Source organism: Nothoprocta perdicaria, unplaced genomic scaffold (assembly GCF_003342845.1).
Source record: "Nothoprocta perdicaria isolate Ctin4 unplaced genomic scaffold, notPer1 scaffold_0, whole genome shotgun sequence".
NCBI classification, from domain to species: Eukaryota; Metazoa; Chordata; class Aves; order Tinamiformes; family Tinamidae; genus Nothoprocta; species Nothoprocta perdicaria.
Window position 1 is genome coordinate 10,777,040 of NW_020454092.1, and position 15,790 is coordinate 10,792,829.

The 15,790-nt window shown below is 41.8% G+C and overlaps 1 protein-coding gene across 1 annotated transcript in view; it reads left to right on the forward strand.

Moving 5' to 3' along the window:
• KALRN (kalirin RhoGEF kinase) overlaps positions 1-15,790 on the forward strand; it is a 464,489-nt gene that overhangs the window by 307,195 nt on the left and 141,504 nt on the right. The window contains exons 15-21 of the mRNA XM_026054352.1: positions 492-658; positions 5,719-5,838; positions 8,380-8,598; positions 11,539-11,688; positions 12,738-12,852; positions 14,908-15,023; positions 15,582-15,704. Coding sequence (XP_025910137.1) covers positions 492-658; positions 5,719-5,838; positions 8,380-8,598; positions 11,539-11,688; positions 12,738-12,852; positions 14,908-15,023; positions 15,582-15,704 — 1,010 coding nt within the window. The remainder of the gene's footprint in view (positions 1-491; positions 659-5,718; positions 5,839-8,379; positions 8,599-11,538; positions 11,689-12,737; positions 12,853-14,907; positions 15,024-15,581; positions 15,705-15,790) is intronic.

The following is a 15,790-nucleotide window of genomic DNA, read 5'->3' on the forward strand; positions in this document are numbered from 1 at the left end:
ACTGCATTCCGTGCCCCTGCTGTTGTGGGTCAGACAGCTACCATTTACTTTCTTTATTTTAGTTACCTATTTTTTGTCTATTTTCTATTTCTAAATAACTATTTTCTCCCTCTTCTTTTTTCATTTTCTACTTTTTTTTTGCTTATTTTCAGCAGGTATTTTTATAACATAAATTGAATGAAATACAATAAGAAAGAGATTTTTCCTGATGTTTTATTTGGTGTTCATATAAGTTTCTGATAAAGATTGTCRCATTCTCCTAGCCAGATGTTGATGGCTAAGATCAACAGCGATCACTGGAGAAACTCAACTTTGTTGAAGAACATGGTGATGCAGAAGAAGAAACTGGACAAGGCAGAGATTACGTGGGAGAGTTTAATGAGAAAGATTTGCTCAAATCTGTGTCAGATAGCAACATTTTTGATCATGCAACATCTAGAATCGGAAAAAAAGTCCAATGATCTTTCTCTCTGCATATTGTTCTCTTGCAGGCATTGAGCTGATCTGTGAAAAAGACATTGATCTTGCGACACAGGTTCAAGAGCTGCTGGAATTTCTTCATGAGAAACAGCACGAGCTGGAGCTTAATGCCGACCAGACTCACAAGAGGTTAGAGCAGTGCCTGCAGCTACGGCACCTACAGGCTGAAGTCAAGCAGGTGAGAGTTTTTAACCACGCTGCAGGGTTTCGAGCAGGTTTTCTACCATTACAGTACATGCAAACTGCTAAACTTGCTTCCAACAAGTCACCCACCTTTAGGGAGACAGTCTTAGCCCCTTTGTATAACTTGATTTTTAAAGTACGTGATTTTACTTCGTGTGTAAAGTGCTTGGCAGGCTACACCAAATAGCACTTCACTTTTACAGCCATAGGCTGTATTCCTTCCTTGCCTTGTGCTTGTGTATGACTCTGTGAATTGCTGTGGGAGATCTGTGCAGAACCGACCCCAAAGTTCATCAACTGGAGGTTGCCTCAGACTACATGTGTCCTTCTGAGGTGAAKACTACAGCTGTTGTGAAGTGTTGGCCCAAAGCAAAGGATAACTGAGCTGTGAGGTCTTAAGTTTTACAGTAGTTTAACCTTCTCATTTATTGCTACTGTTGACTTCCAGTAGTCTTCATCAYCTTCTGGGTGAGAAAAAAATTCTATCTGTGGTCTTTATCCTAGGACTTGCTTAATCATTTTAGCATCGTTGCACCACCTTTCTTCCRGATTTTATTCTTGCTCAGGCAATCATGTTTTGCCTCCTTATTTTTCTCGTGCTGTTTTAGTTGGATCCCTTTCATTTCTTTTGCTTTCCTGTGCTTCATAATATAATGCCAAACTTCCTGCTTCCTTTTCCAGAGGTGGCTTCACACTTCAGTGAAGTGCTCATGTCTGGATTTTAATGGGATGGTATTGGTTTCATTAGGAAAATCAGAAACATTTTTCCAGACACCTGAAAGGTTCAAGTTGCAATTTTACCAACACAAATGTTTATTTTTCCAGTCACTACAAGAAGGTCACAGATAGGATTTGCTGCTTTATTTACTAAAAAGCAACTTTTCAGTATGGTGAGTGTTCAGTAGACCTGGTCATAGTTATTCGTTTTCAAAAGTAAATTTTTGAGCAACACTTTATCTGAATTAAGTTACTGTTGCCAGCAAAAATTCTTCACCCTTGGACAACTCTGAAGTTGGAAGATGGCAGTACCAACATCACAGCATACATTTTCTTTCAGAGACTTCTTAGGTAGAATATTTTGCAACCCTAGATGAGATTAACATTATCATAAAAGAGATAGAAGATAGAGAGTAGTGGCAAGTGTAGTAGAAATACTAGAAGTACATTTTTAGCATTTTATCTTTGATTTTTTATTGTATTTCATTTTAGCTCTTTTTAAATTCTGTTTAGCATTTTAGCATTGTTCCTTCCTGGCCAGATGCCATGAACCCCCTTGACCAGGGTGAGGGAGAACTGGGCAGCCCTGGGGTTGCTCCCAGAGCCAAAGGGGGACAGTGCAGCTCTCTCTGCRGGCACCTGACGTTACTCCCCTCACTAGCAAGTGTTTGCTGCGCCTTAACTATTCTACAAACCAAAATCTAACCAAAGGAACTGGGCTTAGCATTGAACTGTCAAATACTTGCTGTGAGAGGAGAACAAACAGCTGCTTTGAGTTAGTGTTTCCTTAACTTAGCTTGGGACCATCAATGTTTTCATCACTGTGTGACCTTTCAGGCAACCAATAGCAAAGAATCATTTTATTTGTTCAGCTGAATACTTAGATCTGCATTGCTTATTAACCTATAAATTACTGCAACTACAGTCTGCTTTGGAAAAGCCAAGCTAAAATATATCTGTGCCCTATCTATTTGGTTTCCTGCCAATGACTCATGCTCACAACCATTCAATGAATTTGGGAAATATATTGATTTTGGCTTGTAGTTCCACTCCAGTCTGGTCCAGAGATTCCTCATTTTCGTTTTAGTGCATTTGAGATGCAGGATGATCTYATTAGTAAGTTGCACTCACTCTTGTGAATCAGGTGAGATTTAGTTACCACGAGACACCTACTGTAGCTGTGGCTGAGTTCTGCTGACACAATAAAGCAGATCAGCACTGGGAAGTGTACATGTGTTTGTGTTACAGTGGTTCATGGAAATCSAAAGTCTTTTAACTACGTCTATCTAAGCCCTGTTTAGGAGGGATTTCTGCTTTAAATTTTAAGGCCAAGAGTTTGAGTGCCAAGACAATGAATCGAAGTTTGGGACCATTTAGGCAGAGCAATTGCAAGTGTGATGTTCTGCGAACTGCTTGCAAGTGGAAATGCTACAGATCAGTGATTCACAAACTCGCTGTTATTAGGAAATACCCTTCCCAAGATCCGATTGCCCTCACTCAGATGCCRCTCATTTCCAACAATAACTAAAGGACTTGAATCACTTACATAGAAGTAAAAGTGTAGAAAGAATAGACTTGTGGAGAGCAGTTACAAACAAATTCCTTGATGCTGTGCTTGCAGCTTTGTAGCCTTTATTTCTTTTTTCTAAGCATTGAACTTCAACAATTTTAGTCTCAGATATCCCCACAGTGCCCCACTACAACTTATTTTTCCAGGTTGTCCTGAAGCGTATTTATTCATGTGTCTGCTCTCTGTGTGCTTTTCCTATTTGATATTAGATTTGCTTCCAGGTTAAAATGTCCAAAGGATGATGGGACGCAGTCCTTGGGAGACTCTGGATATCCTTGGATTTTTTTTCCCCAGGCTCATATGCCACAAAGAAGCTGGAAGCCTCAGTACAGTTCTGAACATGGCCAAGGTTACAAGGTGTACTTGCTCCTGGCTGTGTGTGTGGTAGTAGCCTTTCAGAGAAGCTGCCAAGGGAGTAGAGATGTAAGAGGTTGACTCATGCTGTTTTGCTGTTGTTGCAAAATCTGGAATTTGTGCGRGATGCTGTCTCTCACCATCAAGCTTTCTGCACTTTCCCAGATAATGGTGAATCTGTTCATACAGGGAACAATCAGAGAAGTGTCTGGGTGTTGTATCAGTACCTTCTATATATGTTTTAATGAAAAGATTTTAAGTGCCATGTAAGTGGGAGTGAATTTCTGAGCAAGTCTGGTAAACCAGATGCAAGTGGATAAATTGTCTCTCTCAATCATTTCACAGTCCTAATTCCAAACCAGCAACACAGTGACAGGCAAACAAGTGACTGGATCCTGCAGTTAGACTTGAGGAAGCTCTGGGTATGCAGCTGGTTTTTTTTTGTGTTACCCAAACCACACACACACAAGAAGAGATGCAGCATTTAAAGTATCTCTCTATAAGAAGGATTTAAGTGAAACTGAAAGGTTTGGATAGGAAGGTGGACACCTACCATGGGATCTGTGAAGTGAAAACATAAATCCAAATCCATTTTGTGTTTTATCACCTATGCAATAATATCCTTTGATTTTGAAGAGCGACTTGAAAAGCTGAGGGTCAGCTTTTACCAGCAAACTTCTACATTGCGTGGGACTAAGTCTGGATTGTGCCTTGRCTGTAAGAAATATCTGCAGAGACGTGATGTAAGTGTAAGCATTGCTGACAGTATGAAATCCATCTGAGCCTGATCTAGATTCCTCTACCGTGCAAATGACTGATATGTTTGAGGCAACAAGACAGTTGCACAGAGGATCCAAGTGCACCACAGAGGGAACCTGGCTCGGGTCACTTATACGGACCCTCATCCTCCTTATTCAAGATTGTTACCCACTAGCCTTTCACTATCCAAGTTCCTTTTTAAAACTGAGGTTTCTAGTGGTATTCTGACAGTTTAGAAACTAGGATACATCAGAGATGTGAAAGTGCATGTTGTTTTATGATGGTGCCACTTCAAGTCTTTCCCAGTTATAATTAACTTCAGCTTGCACTATGGTATAGGAGGTAATACAGAGCTTACCTCTCTAGTGGATTCTATAAAGCCACAGCCAAAAAGATTGCCATTTGATAATCTCATTTCTTTTCCATTGTTGCAAGTACAATAGCACCTGCTGAGGAAAGAGAGAAGTGGACAAATGAAGCCCTCCACACTGTTGTACTGAGCAGAATGCAATTTTCTACAAATTAGGRTCAGCTACGTGTGTAGATAATTCCCCTTTCTTTCTCCTAAGGAAAGCTCATTTTTCTACCCCACAGAGAACTGAATGGCCACAAGTAAGGTGATAAATAAAGTCAAGGGATGGAAGACAAAACAACAGAAAATCCCTGTTCTTTGCAGACGATTTAATGGATCACTTGGTGAAAATGCGGGCATGAAAGGAATTCTATGCAGAATATTGAAGCAAAGTCAATTTAAAAGCTTTGTAAATCACAAGCTATATTTGTAGAAGTGATTGGGCGGTCAGGGTTTCTTGTGCTTCTGTGAATTGAATTCAGCAACTTTCTTGCTTTCTTGGAATAATTGGACACCCAGACAGGTAGAAAATAACATAACTAAGAACTTGCCAGTGTCTTCTGGGTGCTGATATTCTAAAAACATGCCTTAAAATAGGGCAAAATGTTGCCATGTTTAACAATAAGTTTWAAAAAAAACTTCATAGATTGAATTGTGCATAGTTAGGATCTGGTTCTGTKGCTAAAGCATGTGTTAGTCTACAAAGAGAATCTGAGAATCCCTGATCTAAAGCCTCTTGAATCAATATAAAATGCAAGACAGGAGATTTCTTCCTAGCTCCTCAGTGCAGTTGGAAACTATCAGGTTTGGAAACGACAAGTAGTAGTGGAGCTTGGATTTTTGTAGGAAAGAAGCATAGGAAGCAGAGCAAAAGGAAATTGCAGCACAACCCAGCAAAGTCTGTGATTCCAGACCGAACTCTGAAAAAGCAGGAGATCTSTATGTTTAATTTGAAATCTCCCCCATTGCTCCTTGTGTTTTTCGCTTTGGCATATTTGTATAGAGGATTATTCATTTTTGTAATCAAAACTTGGACCATGGAAGCTTTTCACCATTTGAATATTCATGTAAATGACTTTGGAAGTTTATTTCTTCAAGCAGTCACTTCCAGAATAAGATTTTTGCCTCTCTTAACAATTTATACCATTAAGTCTTGATCTTAGGATTTCCTTTCTGCCCATTCGACCTGAGACCACACTAAGCAAATTACCTTTTCTTTAGTTGAGCTGAAGCATTCTTTATAGGTGGCTGCCTAGAGCTTTGTAAGGAAGTAACCTTTCCATAAGCACATCCTTCTTTCCAGGTGCTGGGCTGGATCCGGAACGGCGAGTCGATGCTCAACGCGAGCCTTGTCAACGCAAGCTCCCTTTCCGAAGCCGAGCAGCTTCAGCGAGAGCATGAACAATTCCAGCTGGCCATAGAGGTAACATGAATGGGTTAATTTTGTTTCTTCTCCCATGGTGGACAGCATAAAGAAGGGTTATCTCTTGGGCATCAGGCATTGTCAAAGGAGGTATAGGAAGAAAAACTTTAGGAAGGGTATTTATCGTTAAACTCATAATGCTGTCAGAGGTTAATAGGGAAATAAATTATTTATCATTAGCAGCCAGTTCTTGTGCTTTCAGACATCAGCACTTGCATTCATAAAAATGACATGCACTGATCTCCTGATAATTCCATTGGTGAGAAAGAATAAGATGAAAATTCACAGAGCAACCTGAAAATGGGAGAAGTTCATGGAGTCATTTTCTTCCCCAGTCCCAGATTTGTAGATCATTTTCAGAGCATTCATTTATGAATATATTTGTCACTGAATCTTAAATATCACTCTCCCATACAACCTTTGATTGAACTCTGCTGTTTTTGATAATAGAGGAGAAATTCATTTAAACTCACATTTTCAAATATCTTTAGCCTGGCCCTGAGATACTAATTGTGAGTCAACTCATTTGCTTCCCCCTTGCAGGGCTAGGACATAGCAGAAGAAATAGCACCTTGTCTGAGGCTGCTGTCCTATGGACGAGAAGGTCATAGATGGCCATGAACTACCCTGAGTAGGACACTGCAGCACTCAAAATCTGGCTCAGTACTTACTGCATCCTTGTCATTATGAACACAGCATAAACTCCCAGTAGGTTTTCAGCTCACATGGATTATATGTGAGGGGATATACCACTTTCTCCTTTTCGTGTATACCTTTCCCTAGCTTTTTAGACCAACTATGACCTTTCTACAAGGCAAAGGAACAGGCTGGTACATCCTTTTCAGTAGTTTATATATGTTTGAAAAAATCAAAACTATCCAACTTTAAACTATGGAAACAATATTTCGATAGACACAGATTTGAAAAGATGCCAGGCTTAGGGGGAAGAAGTGCCTTTACATCTTCTGGTAAACTTTGAATAAGTGAATATGTATTATAGAGTTTAAATCTCAACAAATGGCCCGTTTTGATGCCGCTCCACTCGCACTGACGAGGGGGCAGCTCGCTGTTGCTGTGGCTCCTAAGGCAAGGCAGCAGGTTGCCCGCAGTGCCGTGCCAGCTGGCACCTGAGCATGTTGGGGCCGAACCCGCTCCGTGTCGTCACAGCTGGGTGTCCCTGGGGAGCTGCTCGCCCTTGGTGGTAAGGGCAAGTCACAGAGGGAGAGGAGAGTTACACCAGTGCAAGGGGAAATTAAGTTTGCAAAGGAAGAAAACACTAGATTAAATATTTAAAGCATTTAAAGCTCAACACGGGGAAGAGATCAGCAAAGCGCACAGGGCAGACAGGCCTCCAAAGGCATTCTAGAGGCTAAATTAATTTTCATTTTAAATCCTTTAAAGTCTGTTTAAAACAACCATTATGACTCTCACATCAGTAAAGCAGCTGGTTATTAAATTTAACCAGTTGTTCTTGAACATCTTTCTCCATGTTTCTGCCAAGAATTAATCCTTTTTTGCTAATATCTTTGCATGTAATGAATAGTTACATTATTCATTAGTGTATTACTGGATGATTTCAAGCCACTTTCCAGGCTGAAGGATTAGATCATAAAAATATCACACAAGAATTTTTCAGCAGCGGTTACAAATGGGACACAGAACRGAGAAGTCCATGGGAAATTTTAGGGCTTCTGTTTGGAAGATTAAAATCAAAGGCTGGACTAGGCCGTGCCTGAACACAGCTACCGGGGGGTTTGGGAAGGGCCAGGGGCTGTTCTCCACTGAGCTGTTCCGAGAGCTGGSAAGTGGGCTGGGGAACGGGGCACAGAATTCAGCCCTGCATGTAAGGTGGCTACTGGGTTATTTACTTGCCCAGCTCTGATCTTGAAGGCAGCACAGTGTAACTCCAGCATGTGTGAATTTGCCTTCTGAAACCTGTCTTGTGGTTGATATTTCATAGTGTTAAAGGAAAAAAAGATAATGGAGGCAGTTTCTTTGACTATGTGACCCAAACTGCCTTCTCATTTTTTTTCTGGTGAAATCTGTTGAGAATATYTCCAATTTCTTTAGACATCTTCCTGTTTTCTGGGGCTGATGTACTGTATCCTGCAGACAGGGCAATTAGACACATGTGTAAAGCTGCTGATGCCAGCAGACTGCTTGGCAAGAGTCTATGAGGGTGGTTAGGCCCTTCCTGGTTGCTTTTGTACCTGGGTGATTTTATTGGATGCAGTCAGCGCTGAGGACAGGGTGGGTGTGAGTTCAACACAGCAGTTGCCTGCGTTGTCCTTGTCCAAAGGGATCCACTGATCAGTGGAGCTAATCCARTTTGGCCAGTGCTTGCTAGTCCTCATGTTTAATAATGTGTTGCAAATGTATGAGAATATTTACAACTGATGTGTTTTGTGGAAGGTAATTGTTAACTGAGAAAAACTCTGAAAATGTTTTAATTTCTCACATCTCCATGCTCACACCTCGCTTCACCTTTCTACCATATGTCTGGCACATCTGTACAACCTCTCTCTCTCCCCTCATACACAGTCCCTCTTTCATGCCACTTCCTTACAGAAGACACACCAGAGTGCCCTGCAGGTGCAGCAGAAAGCTGAAGTGCTGCTGCAGGCCGGGCACTACGATGCTGATGCCATCAGAGAGTGCGCTGAAAAGGTGGCCTTGCACTGGCAGCAGTTGATGCTGAAGATGGAGGACAGGCTCAAGCTGGTTAATGCCTCGGTGGCCTTCTATAAAACCTCTGAGCAGGTGAGCTGGACTGCACCACAACCACATCGTAGTTACTGGAACAGCAACATGGGTTTAGCTCACAGCGCGTAGTGGGAAGGTCCTGCCTCTGGCCAAGATCACCAGTGAAATCCCTCCAGGCCTGCACAGAGCCCACCTGGGGCTGTGCCCCTGAGGCTATTGGGGAGGTGCTGGATTCAACTCAGAGCCAGATTCTCCACAAAGGATCACCATGGATTTATGTTCCTTTCCCTGAGTGATCTTAAAGGTAGGAGGAGTGGCTTCTAAGTCAGCCCTGCTCTACTTTATATAAACTGTCCTGTCTTCCGACATGTTTTTCCATGTCTCCATCCCCAAGGCTGGCTCAAACCAACTTTGCTAGCACCTAAAGAAGACCAGTGTGAGTCTTAYATGACCCCCAGTTGGCCACCACCAGTGTGAAGGTACCCAATACAGTGGCTGAGGCCTATGGGATTTCCACTGCGGCGCCAAGTGCAGCAGGCCAGTACCATCACAGCATTGACAAAATAAGCTGAAAGACCATTTGCTCCAGCAGTGCAGCAATGCTCAGCCACATGTGGAAGCAAGAGTTTAAACTGGTCAAAACTGCTTTGCTGTCAGATATTTTAACAAAAAAAAGGCATTTTGAATTATGCAAAAGCTTTCATACTAAACTTTTCACTGAAATTATTTGAAAACAATATGATTCATGACATTTTTTTCCATTGTCTCCTTTCCAAATGGAAGTCTTTCTGAAATCCTGTCATTTTAGTTCAACATCTTATGTTGCTAGAATGTATTTTGAGGAATATAAATCTTCTTTTTCCTTGGGAGCTACTTGCAATTAATTACTTGCTTTTTGGTGAGCAGCAGTAGCCAGTCTTTTCAATAACATTTAAACATCAGCATGCCACAAAAGATGGCAAGATATGAAGTGCTTTCTCCTGAATCCATCTGCAGCACAGGTGATTACAGCATTAGCTGTTAGATGTTGACGAAATTCTACCTCATTCCAGGCATCCATGTACTGAAAACACTTTCCAGTTGGCTGCTGGCAAAGTTGAATTATTCATCCTTTGCATAAGCAGGTGAACTTGTACTGTAGATATTCAGATAGCCCAGCGTGGTGCAACTCACTGCAGCTAGGCAGCTTGTGTAAGAACAGACTGTGCAGAAACTGATTTTACAAAAGGCAACAGTGATTTCCATGGAAATCTATTGTTTTTATCACACAGTTAATTTCTGAATTAGAGAACTAGACAGAAGTAGGTTTTAGCACGAGAAAAATATCTCATTATGGACAGAGATTTTTCTTAATACCCAGGGTGCAGATGATCCTTGGGCTACTTTTTGGTGGTGTTAGTCTAATGCATTTTTAGGAACGTTTAAGATGAATTCATTCCTTGTAATGAATGTCCTTCACTGTGAAGAGTTTCAAATAGATTTACAATCCCTGATGCACTCAGGATCGAAAAGAATTACTGCTGCTGGAGGACTGTGAGAAATGAGAACCATTAAGCGATTCATTAGTGCTTTAGACAGTCAAATATGCTGGCCAAAATATGCATAGCCTGTAATTTATCAATTCAGTTGYTCTTCCTGTTTCCAAGTCACAGACAAGCAGACTGCAGTGCCCACCAGCTCGTTTGTTAGCTGTGTCTATTCAGCAGATATTTGGGGCAAAGATCATTCGGTCTTTGAATGCTCGTAAACCATCTGCTGCAAGGAGCCTGTCTCCCTCCCTTGGGCTGCATGACTGATCTGCAGCCCTYGACTGTGTCTATTCACTGGCTGGATGGCATTGGATTTGCTATGTCTTGATTTCTCAGAGTATCTGGATGGCCAGAGAGACTGTCCCAACTAGCCAATTCTTTTATGCATTCCTTCCCCAAAAGCATCACATTATCCTTACTTCGGTGGAGCTGTGACTTTCATATAGTTCAATTTCTCTCTGACTATATTGACAGTCTGTTTTTTTTATTTGTTTCTCTCATCATATTAAAAAACATTGATGATATTTACATTTGCAAGGGAAATCCTCTTTGGAAAGTGGTGGACCTCATGCTGTCCACCTGCTTTCATTAATCTTTGATGTCTCCAAACCCCAAAAGTGTATCGAGGTGCTCAAAAAAAAAAAAAAAAAAAAAAAAAAAGAAGGATCAACTCTCCTCACCATTTTTTAAGTGGAAAGTTTCAAGGTGTCTGTGCAGGACACTGAGAATCATCCTCTGGATCTGTAATACAAATGACTGGGCCTAAATTAGGGCAGCTGCACACACAGTTTTCAGGCTGTATTGGTTTATTTTCCTCATTTCCATTATTCTATAAAGGTGAAAGAAATTTATGTAAACTCTGTACAGGGAAATACCTGCRTCTACCTAGGTTGCTACACTGATTTAGTGTCTTTTGGTTTCCATCAGCCTTTACAAAGGCTGTATAGGGAGCAACTAACATGCAGCTGAAGTGAATTAGTTCCAGCTTCAGACCTTGTTTCAGGGAAATATTTAAGCATGTGTTTTTGTTTAAGTATGTGCTAAGTCCCTTGACTTCAGTAGGATTTAAACACATCTAAAGCACCCTTCCGGAACAGGGATTGTTTCCTGAATGAGCCACTGGGGCCACACTGACCTCTGCCCTGCTACAACCTTCTGAGCTTCTTCCCCATTACCCTTTGGAAGGGAATAACAATTTAACACTCTTAAACCAGGTGAACTGAATCTCAAATAGTAGAAATCTCTAGGGGATCTATCTCTAGGGATAGGTCATTCTGTCCAGAGCCTTATATATGTACACATATATATTCCTTTATATCCAATCATCCTCCATGCTGTGGCAGGATGGATGGCCCAGTGTCCGAAATGCTTAGTCTGAAATGTTTTTGGTTGGTAGACTTTTAGTGAATGTCATCTTCCTGACTGTGTTTCTGGATAACTGAACTGCTGTGCTCTGGGCATGCTTCAGGTGTGCAGCGTGTTGGAGAGCCTCGAGCAGGAATACAGACGGGATGAAGACTGGTGTGGAGGCCGAGATAAACTTGGACCAGCAGCTGAGATAGACCATGTCATCCCTCTGATCAGCAAACATCTGGAGCAGAAGGAGGCTTTTCTCAAGGTATCGTTTCACTTCTCTAATAAATCAGGAAAACTCCTGAAAATATTAGTCCTGAAAGCATTAAGCAGTAATAAGTAAGTATTAAGTAAATAATAAGTAAGTAGAGCAGCATTGCTGAGTTTGAGAGAAGGTGTCATTCAGTTCAGTTACTGGCTGGCTGTATAAGCCCAAGACCAGTTTCCCACAGTTGTCATGGATGTGAATAARTGTTATTATTGGTACGTATCTCAGAAAGAAGTCATCAGGATTGATTATGTAGTATTTGCATTGCACTTGGAGGCTATCTGTGCAAGTCCTAAGTATTTATTCTCAAAATTGCTTGTGAGGAGCATTATAAATAACATATATGCAAAAATAAAATACAAATAAATAATACATAAATACAAAAGCAAAATACATATAAATATATTTTAAAAATACAAAAAGTACAAATACAGAATGACATTATACAAAAACACACAACATTTCACATTATTTCCTCCAAGCCAGTAACTAATGAACTACTGACAACTGAAGCAACTGGTCTCTGCAGGGCAGCACCAGGTTGGAGGCTGAGCTTTCGTCCTGCCTTCCAGGTGCTGCTTTGTAAGAACTGCAGAGCTGACAGGCTGACAAGTCAAGGGGCAGCCAGCTTCCCACCTTCCACTAAAAATGATTTACAACCTAAAACTACTCTAGCAGGCAAGATTTTAAGAACTGACACCTATTGACTTTACATTTCTAGAAGCAACGAATACATTTCATGATAGAGGAGATAGCTTTGACTAGGTTGAAAATCTCCCTGAGGTACTAGCACTTCACATACAATTGGTTTATTATTGTCATTAATTTGCTTTAAGATATGAAATCGYGCACTATGCTCAAAATGACTCCTGTATTTTAATACATTTATTAGTTTATTAGCTGAAGCATGGTTTGTTTATTCTTAGCTAAGTTGCTGTATGAAAGCAAGCTCCCTGCTGAAGAATGAGCAGAGAGCTGCCTTAGCTCGCCCTCACTTTCTTCCCTCATTTTTATTAAGTCTTCTTGGTGGGGGCTGTTTTCCTTAGGCCTGCACACTGGCACGCAGGAACGCCGAGGTCTTCCTCAAGTACATCCACAGGAACAACGTCAGCATGCCCGGTGTAGCCAGCCATACGAGGGGGCCTGAGCAGCAAGTGAAAGGTTGGTGCCCTCATGCAGTGACAGCACCGAAGGTGTTCTGTTTGTTTCTCTCCTGCTCTGTGTTTGTCCTGACATTTGTGGTGATGCTGAGAAAGGCGTCTAGGATTTTGCTCTTTGCACTCACTGAAATTGCTGCCCCGGCACCTTGAGCAGTGATAGTGAGGCCTCTCAGGAGGTGATCCATGCTCTTCCAGGTTTTAGTACCTACGGAAAACTCTTACTGTTGTGTGGGAATGAAAGGAAAAACTCTTCTACATGGGCCTTCTGTAGCCTCCCTTGCCAGGCGAGGCGGTGCCAGGGCCAATGCACCGCGCCATCCCCCGTTATGCAGCCATCAGTTGAGATGATCAAGCACAGTTCTGCCTTAATGTCATAGAATGCATCAATAAATAGGTACACATCAGACACAGGGTCAGGATGCATCCTGTTGCTGCTGAGCACAGCAGAAAATGAATCCCAACTTGCTCATTTCGGCTAGWTTTTTGTCCCTGGAACAGCCCCAGCATATCAGACACTGATACATCTGAGATGTTTGAAATGCTTCCACTCATCTGCTTCATTGAACAGTTGTTAATGTGTGCATAGCATTGCTGCAGGGTGCTGATAAAAATGAGCAAAGCCAATCTGCAGAACAAAACCTTTCTTTTCTTATTATTGGATTACTTACAAAGCTGTAGAAAGATACAGGTTAAAAGCAATGCAGCCATTATATGTGGGAGGGATGGAACCTTGGTTTGTTGTACACAGATAATGAAAATACTGCCACAAAAAGATTACTTTTCTTTCTTTCTGCTGATCCTAGTTCCTCAGTGTTAATCTGATCTTTGCTCTCACCATGCCTTGATTTCCCCTCCACAGAAATAACTGGAAAAAAGATGTTGAAGATACTTGCAATACCTTTGAAATGAGCACTTAGTTCAGAATAAATCACTATTTTGTAGAACACTTAGTATGCTTCTAAAGTAAATATATTAATACGGGGAAAAAAAAGTTATGCTTGGCATGAACTGTATATACAGAGATCTGATCAAGGATGTAGACAAAAAAATTGCTGATACGACAGAGGATCCTGAATTTTGCCATTAACTTAAAAATTAATGTTTTTGCACAGTAAAAAATATCAGACTTGCAAATTGGGAGGGATATATCCAAATCCAGTTTCTGCCAGCAGAGTTGGTACATAAGCAGTAAATATCAGCACATTTTTAAAAAGGGCTCTTGGTAAAAGGCTCTTATTTCTGGTTGCTGTCAGTGATCACACCTTGGTGGACCAAGCTGGACCCAAATGTTCATGCAACCAGTGCGGCTGGCGCCCGGGCCACGCTCCTCTGAGCCCCCTCTAGTGGCTGTTGCACCTTAAGGACRAGGAGGCATCCATGGAGCTGGTGACCAGCACCCTTATACTGAGCTCCGCATGCAGCAGTACCTGGAATGAGCCACCGTGCTGCCAGTTACACACAATTTAGTGCACTTTAAGTAGAAAACCCAGATTTAAAAATGTTGGTCACTGATAGTCTCTTGCTCACGGGAAGTCTCTTGCAGTCTCTACGTGTTTATCTRCAAATTAAACCTGCAGTGTATTTCTTAGAGCTAAATCATGCCCTTTTATGAGGTTGTTATGGTCTGGCTGAGGACTGCGGGTTTTGAAGGAGAAGGTATTTCCTAGGCCCCCAGAATAGCGGCCCTCCTGCAAACCTGTTCTGGTCCTGAGGGCCTGCTGCATCTTCTGCTGTGTCTTGCCTGCACAGGGATGAGGTTGGGGGACTGATAGGCAGCCCAGCCCAACCCTATGCCCAGCAGTTACTGTGCAGGGAGCACATGGAAGGGCTGGCAGTAACCTACACTAGTGTATTTACTGGGGTGCATCCCAAACTCTGTTCTTTCTTTTAAAACAGCCTTTTTGAGCCAATACTTATTTTTAAGAAGTGCTGTCCCAGGGCCTTGCCCTTTGGGAGTTTGGTCCAGTCAGAGTGAGTAAATTCAGCTTTTTATGGCTTGTTTTTGCAAGTACGCACGGACTCCCTAGTCATGCAGTCGTTTTCCTTTGCCCTGCAGCCATTCTCAGTGAGCTGCTGCAGAGGGAGAACCGGGTCCTTCACTTCTGGACTCTGAAGAAGCGGCGATTAGACCAGTGCCAGCAGTACGTTGTCTTTGAACGCAGCGCCAAGCAGGTAGTGTAAAAAATCCACTTGGTCTGTCTGTCCTGACAGTGTGTAAATACTCCTTGCATCTGAGTGATGCCTCTGTGTGGAGTTCTTGTTRCATCCCCGGGTTGTATTTAAAGACTGTGGCTTTTGGCAGCCTGGGAAATACGTATTTTTAAGGCAGTCTACAAAAACAAAACCCAACATCCAAAAYCCAGTGTTTTTGCCAGGACAGATTCATTTCCAATTTTACTCGTCATCTTTAAAACAAATGCGAGAGCAAACTTGTCTGCTATTGCTGATGAGAAAACTGTCTTTTTTCTAAGTACAGAGTTGTCTGAATATAGGTAGAATTCCCTGCTCTCCATTTTGTCCTAGGAAACATGCAGTACCTTGGGTACTCTCTCCCCCTTCTTTAATTAATGCGTCCTTTTTATATGCTCCTCGAAAATGTTTTACTAGACACGGTATTAAGTCCCAATGGACCTGACATCCTTCATTTGGCAGCCTTTTGTCAGAGGATTAGTTCTTGAAATACAAAGACTATTTGTTTTGTTTTCCTTTGGTTGTTTTCGACATTCACAGGCCTTAGACTGGATCCAGGAAACAGGCGAATATTACCTCTCTACTCACAACTCCACAGGGGAATCAGCAGAAGAAACCCAGGAACTCCTGAAGGAATATGGTGAATTCAGAGTACCTGCCAAGGTAAACAGTGACTTGCATCCAGTTATGGCATCATCTTTAGCCTATATTTATAGCTCTCTTTCAATGCCTTAGATCTCTGCAATAAT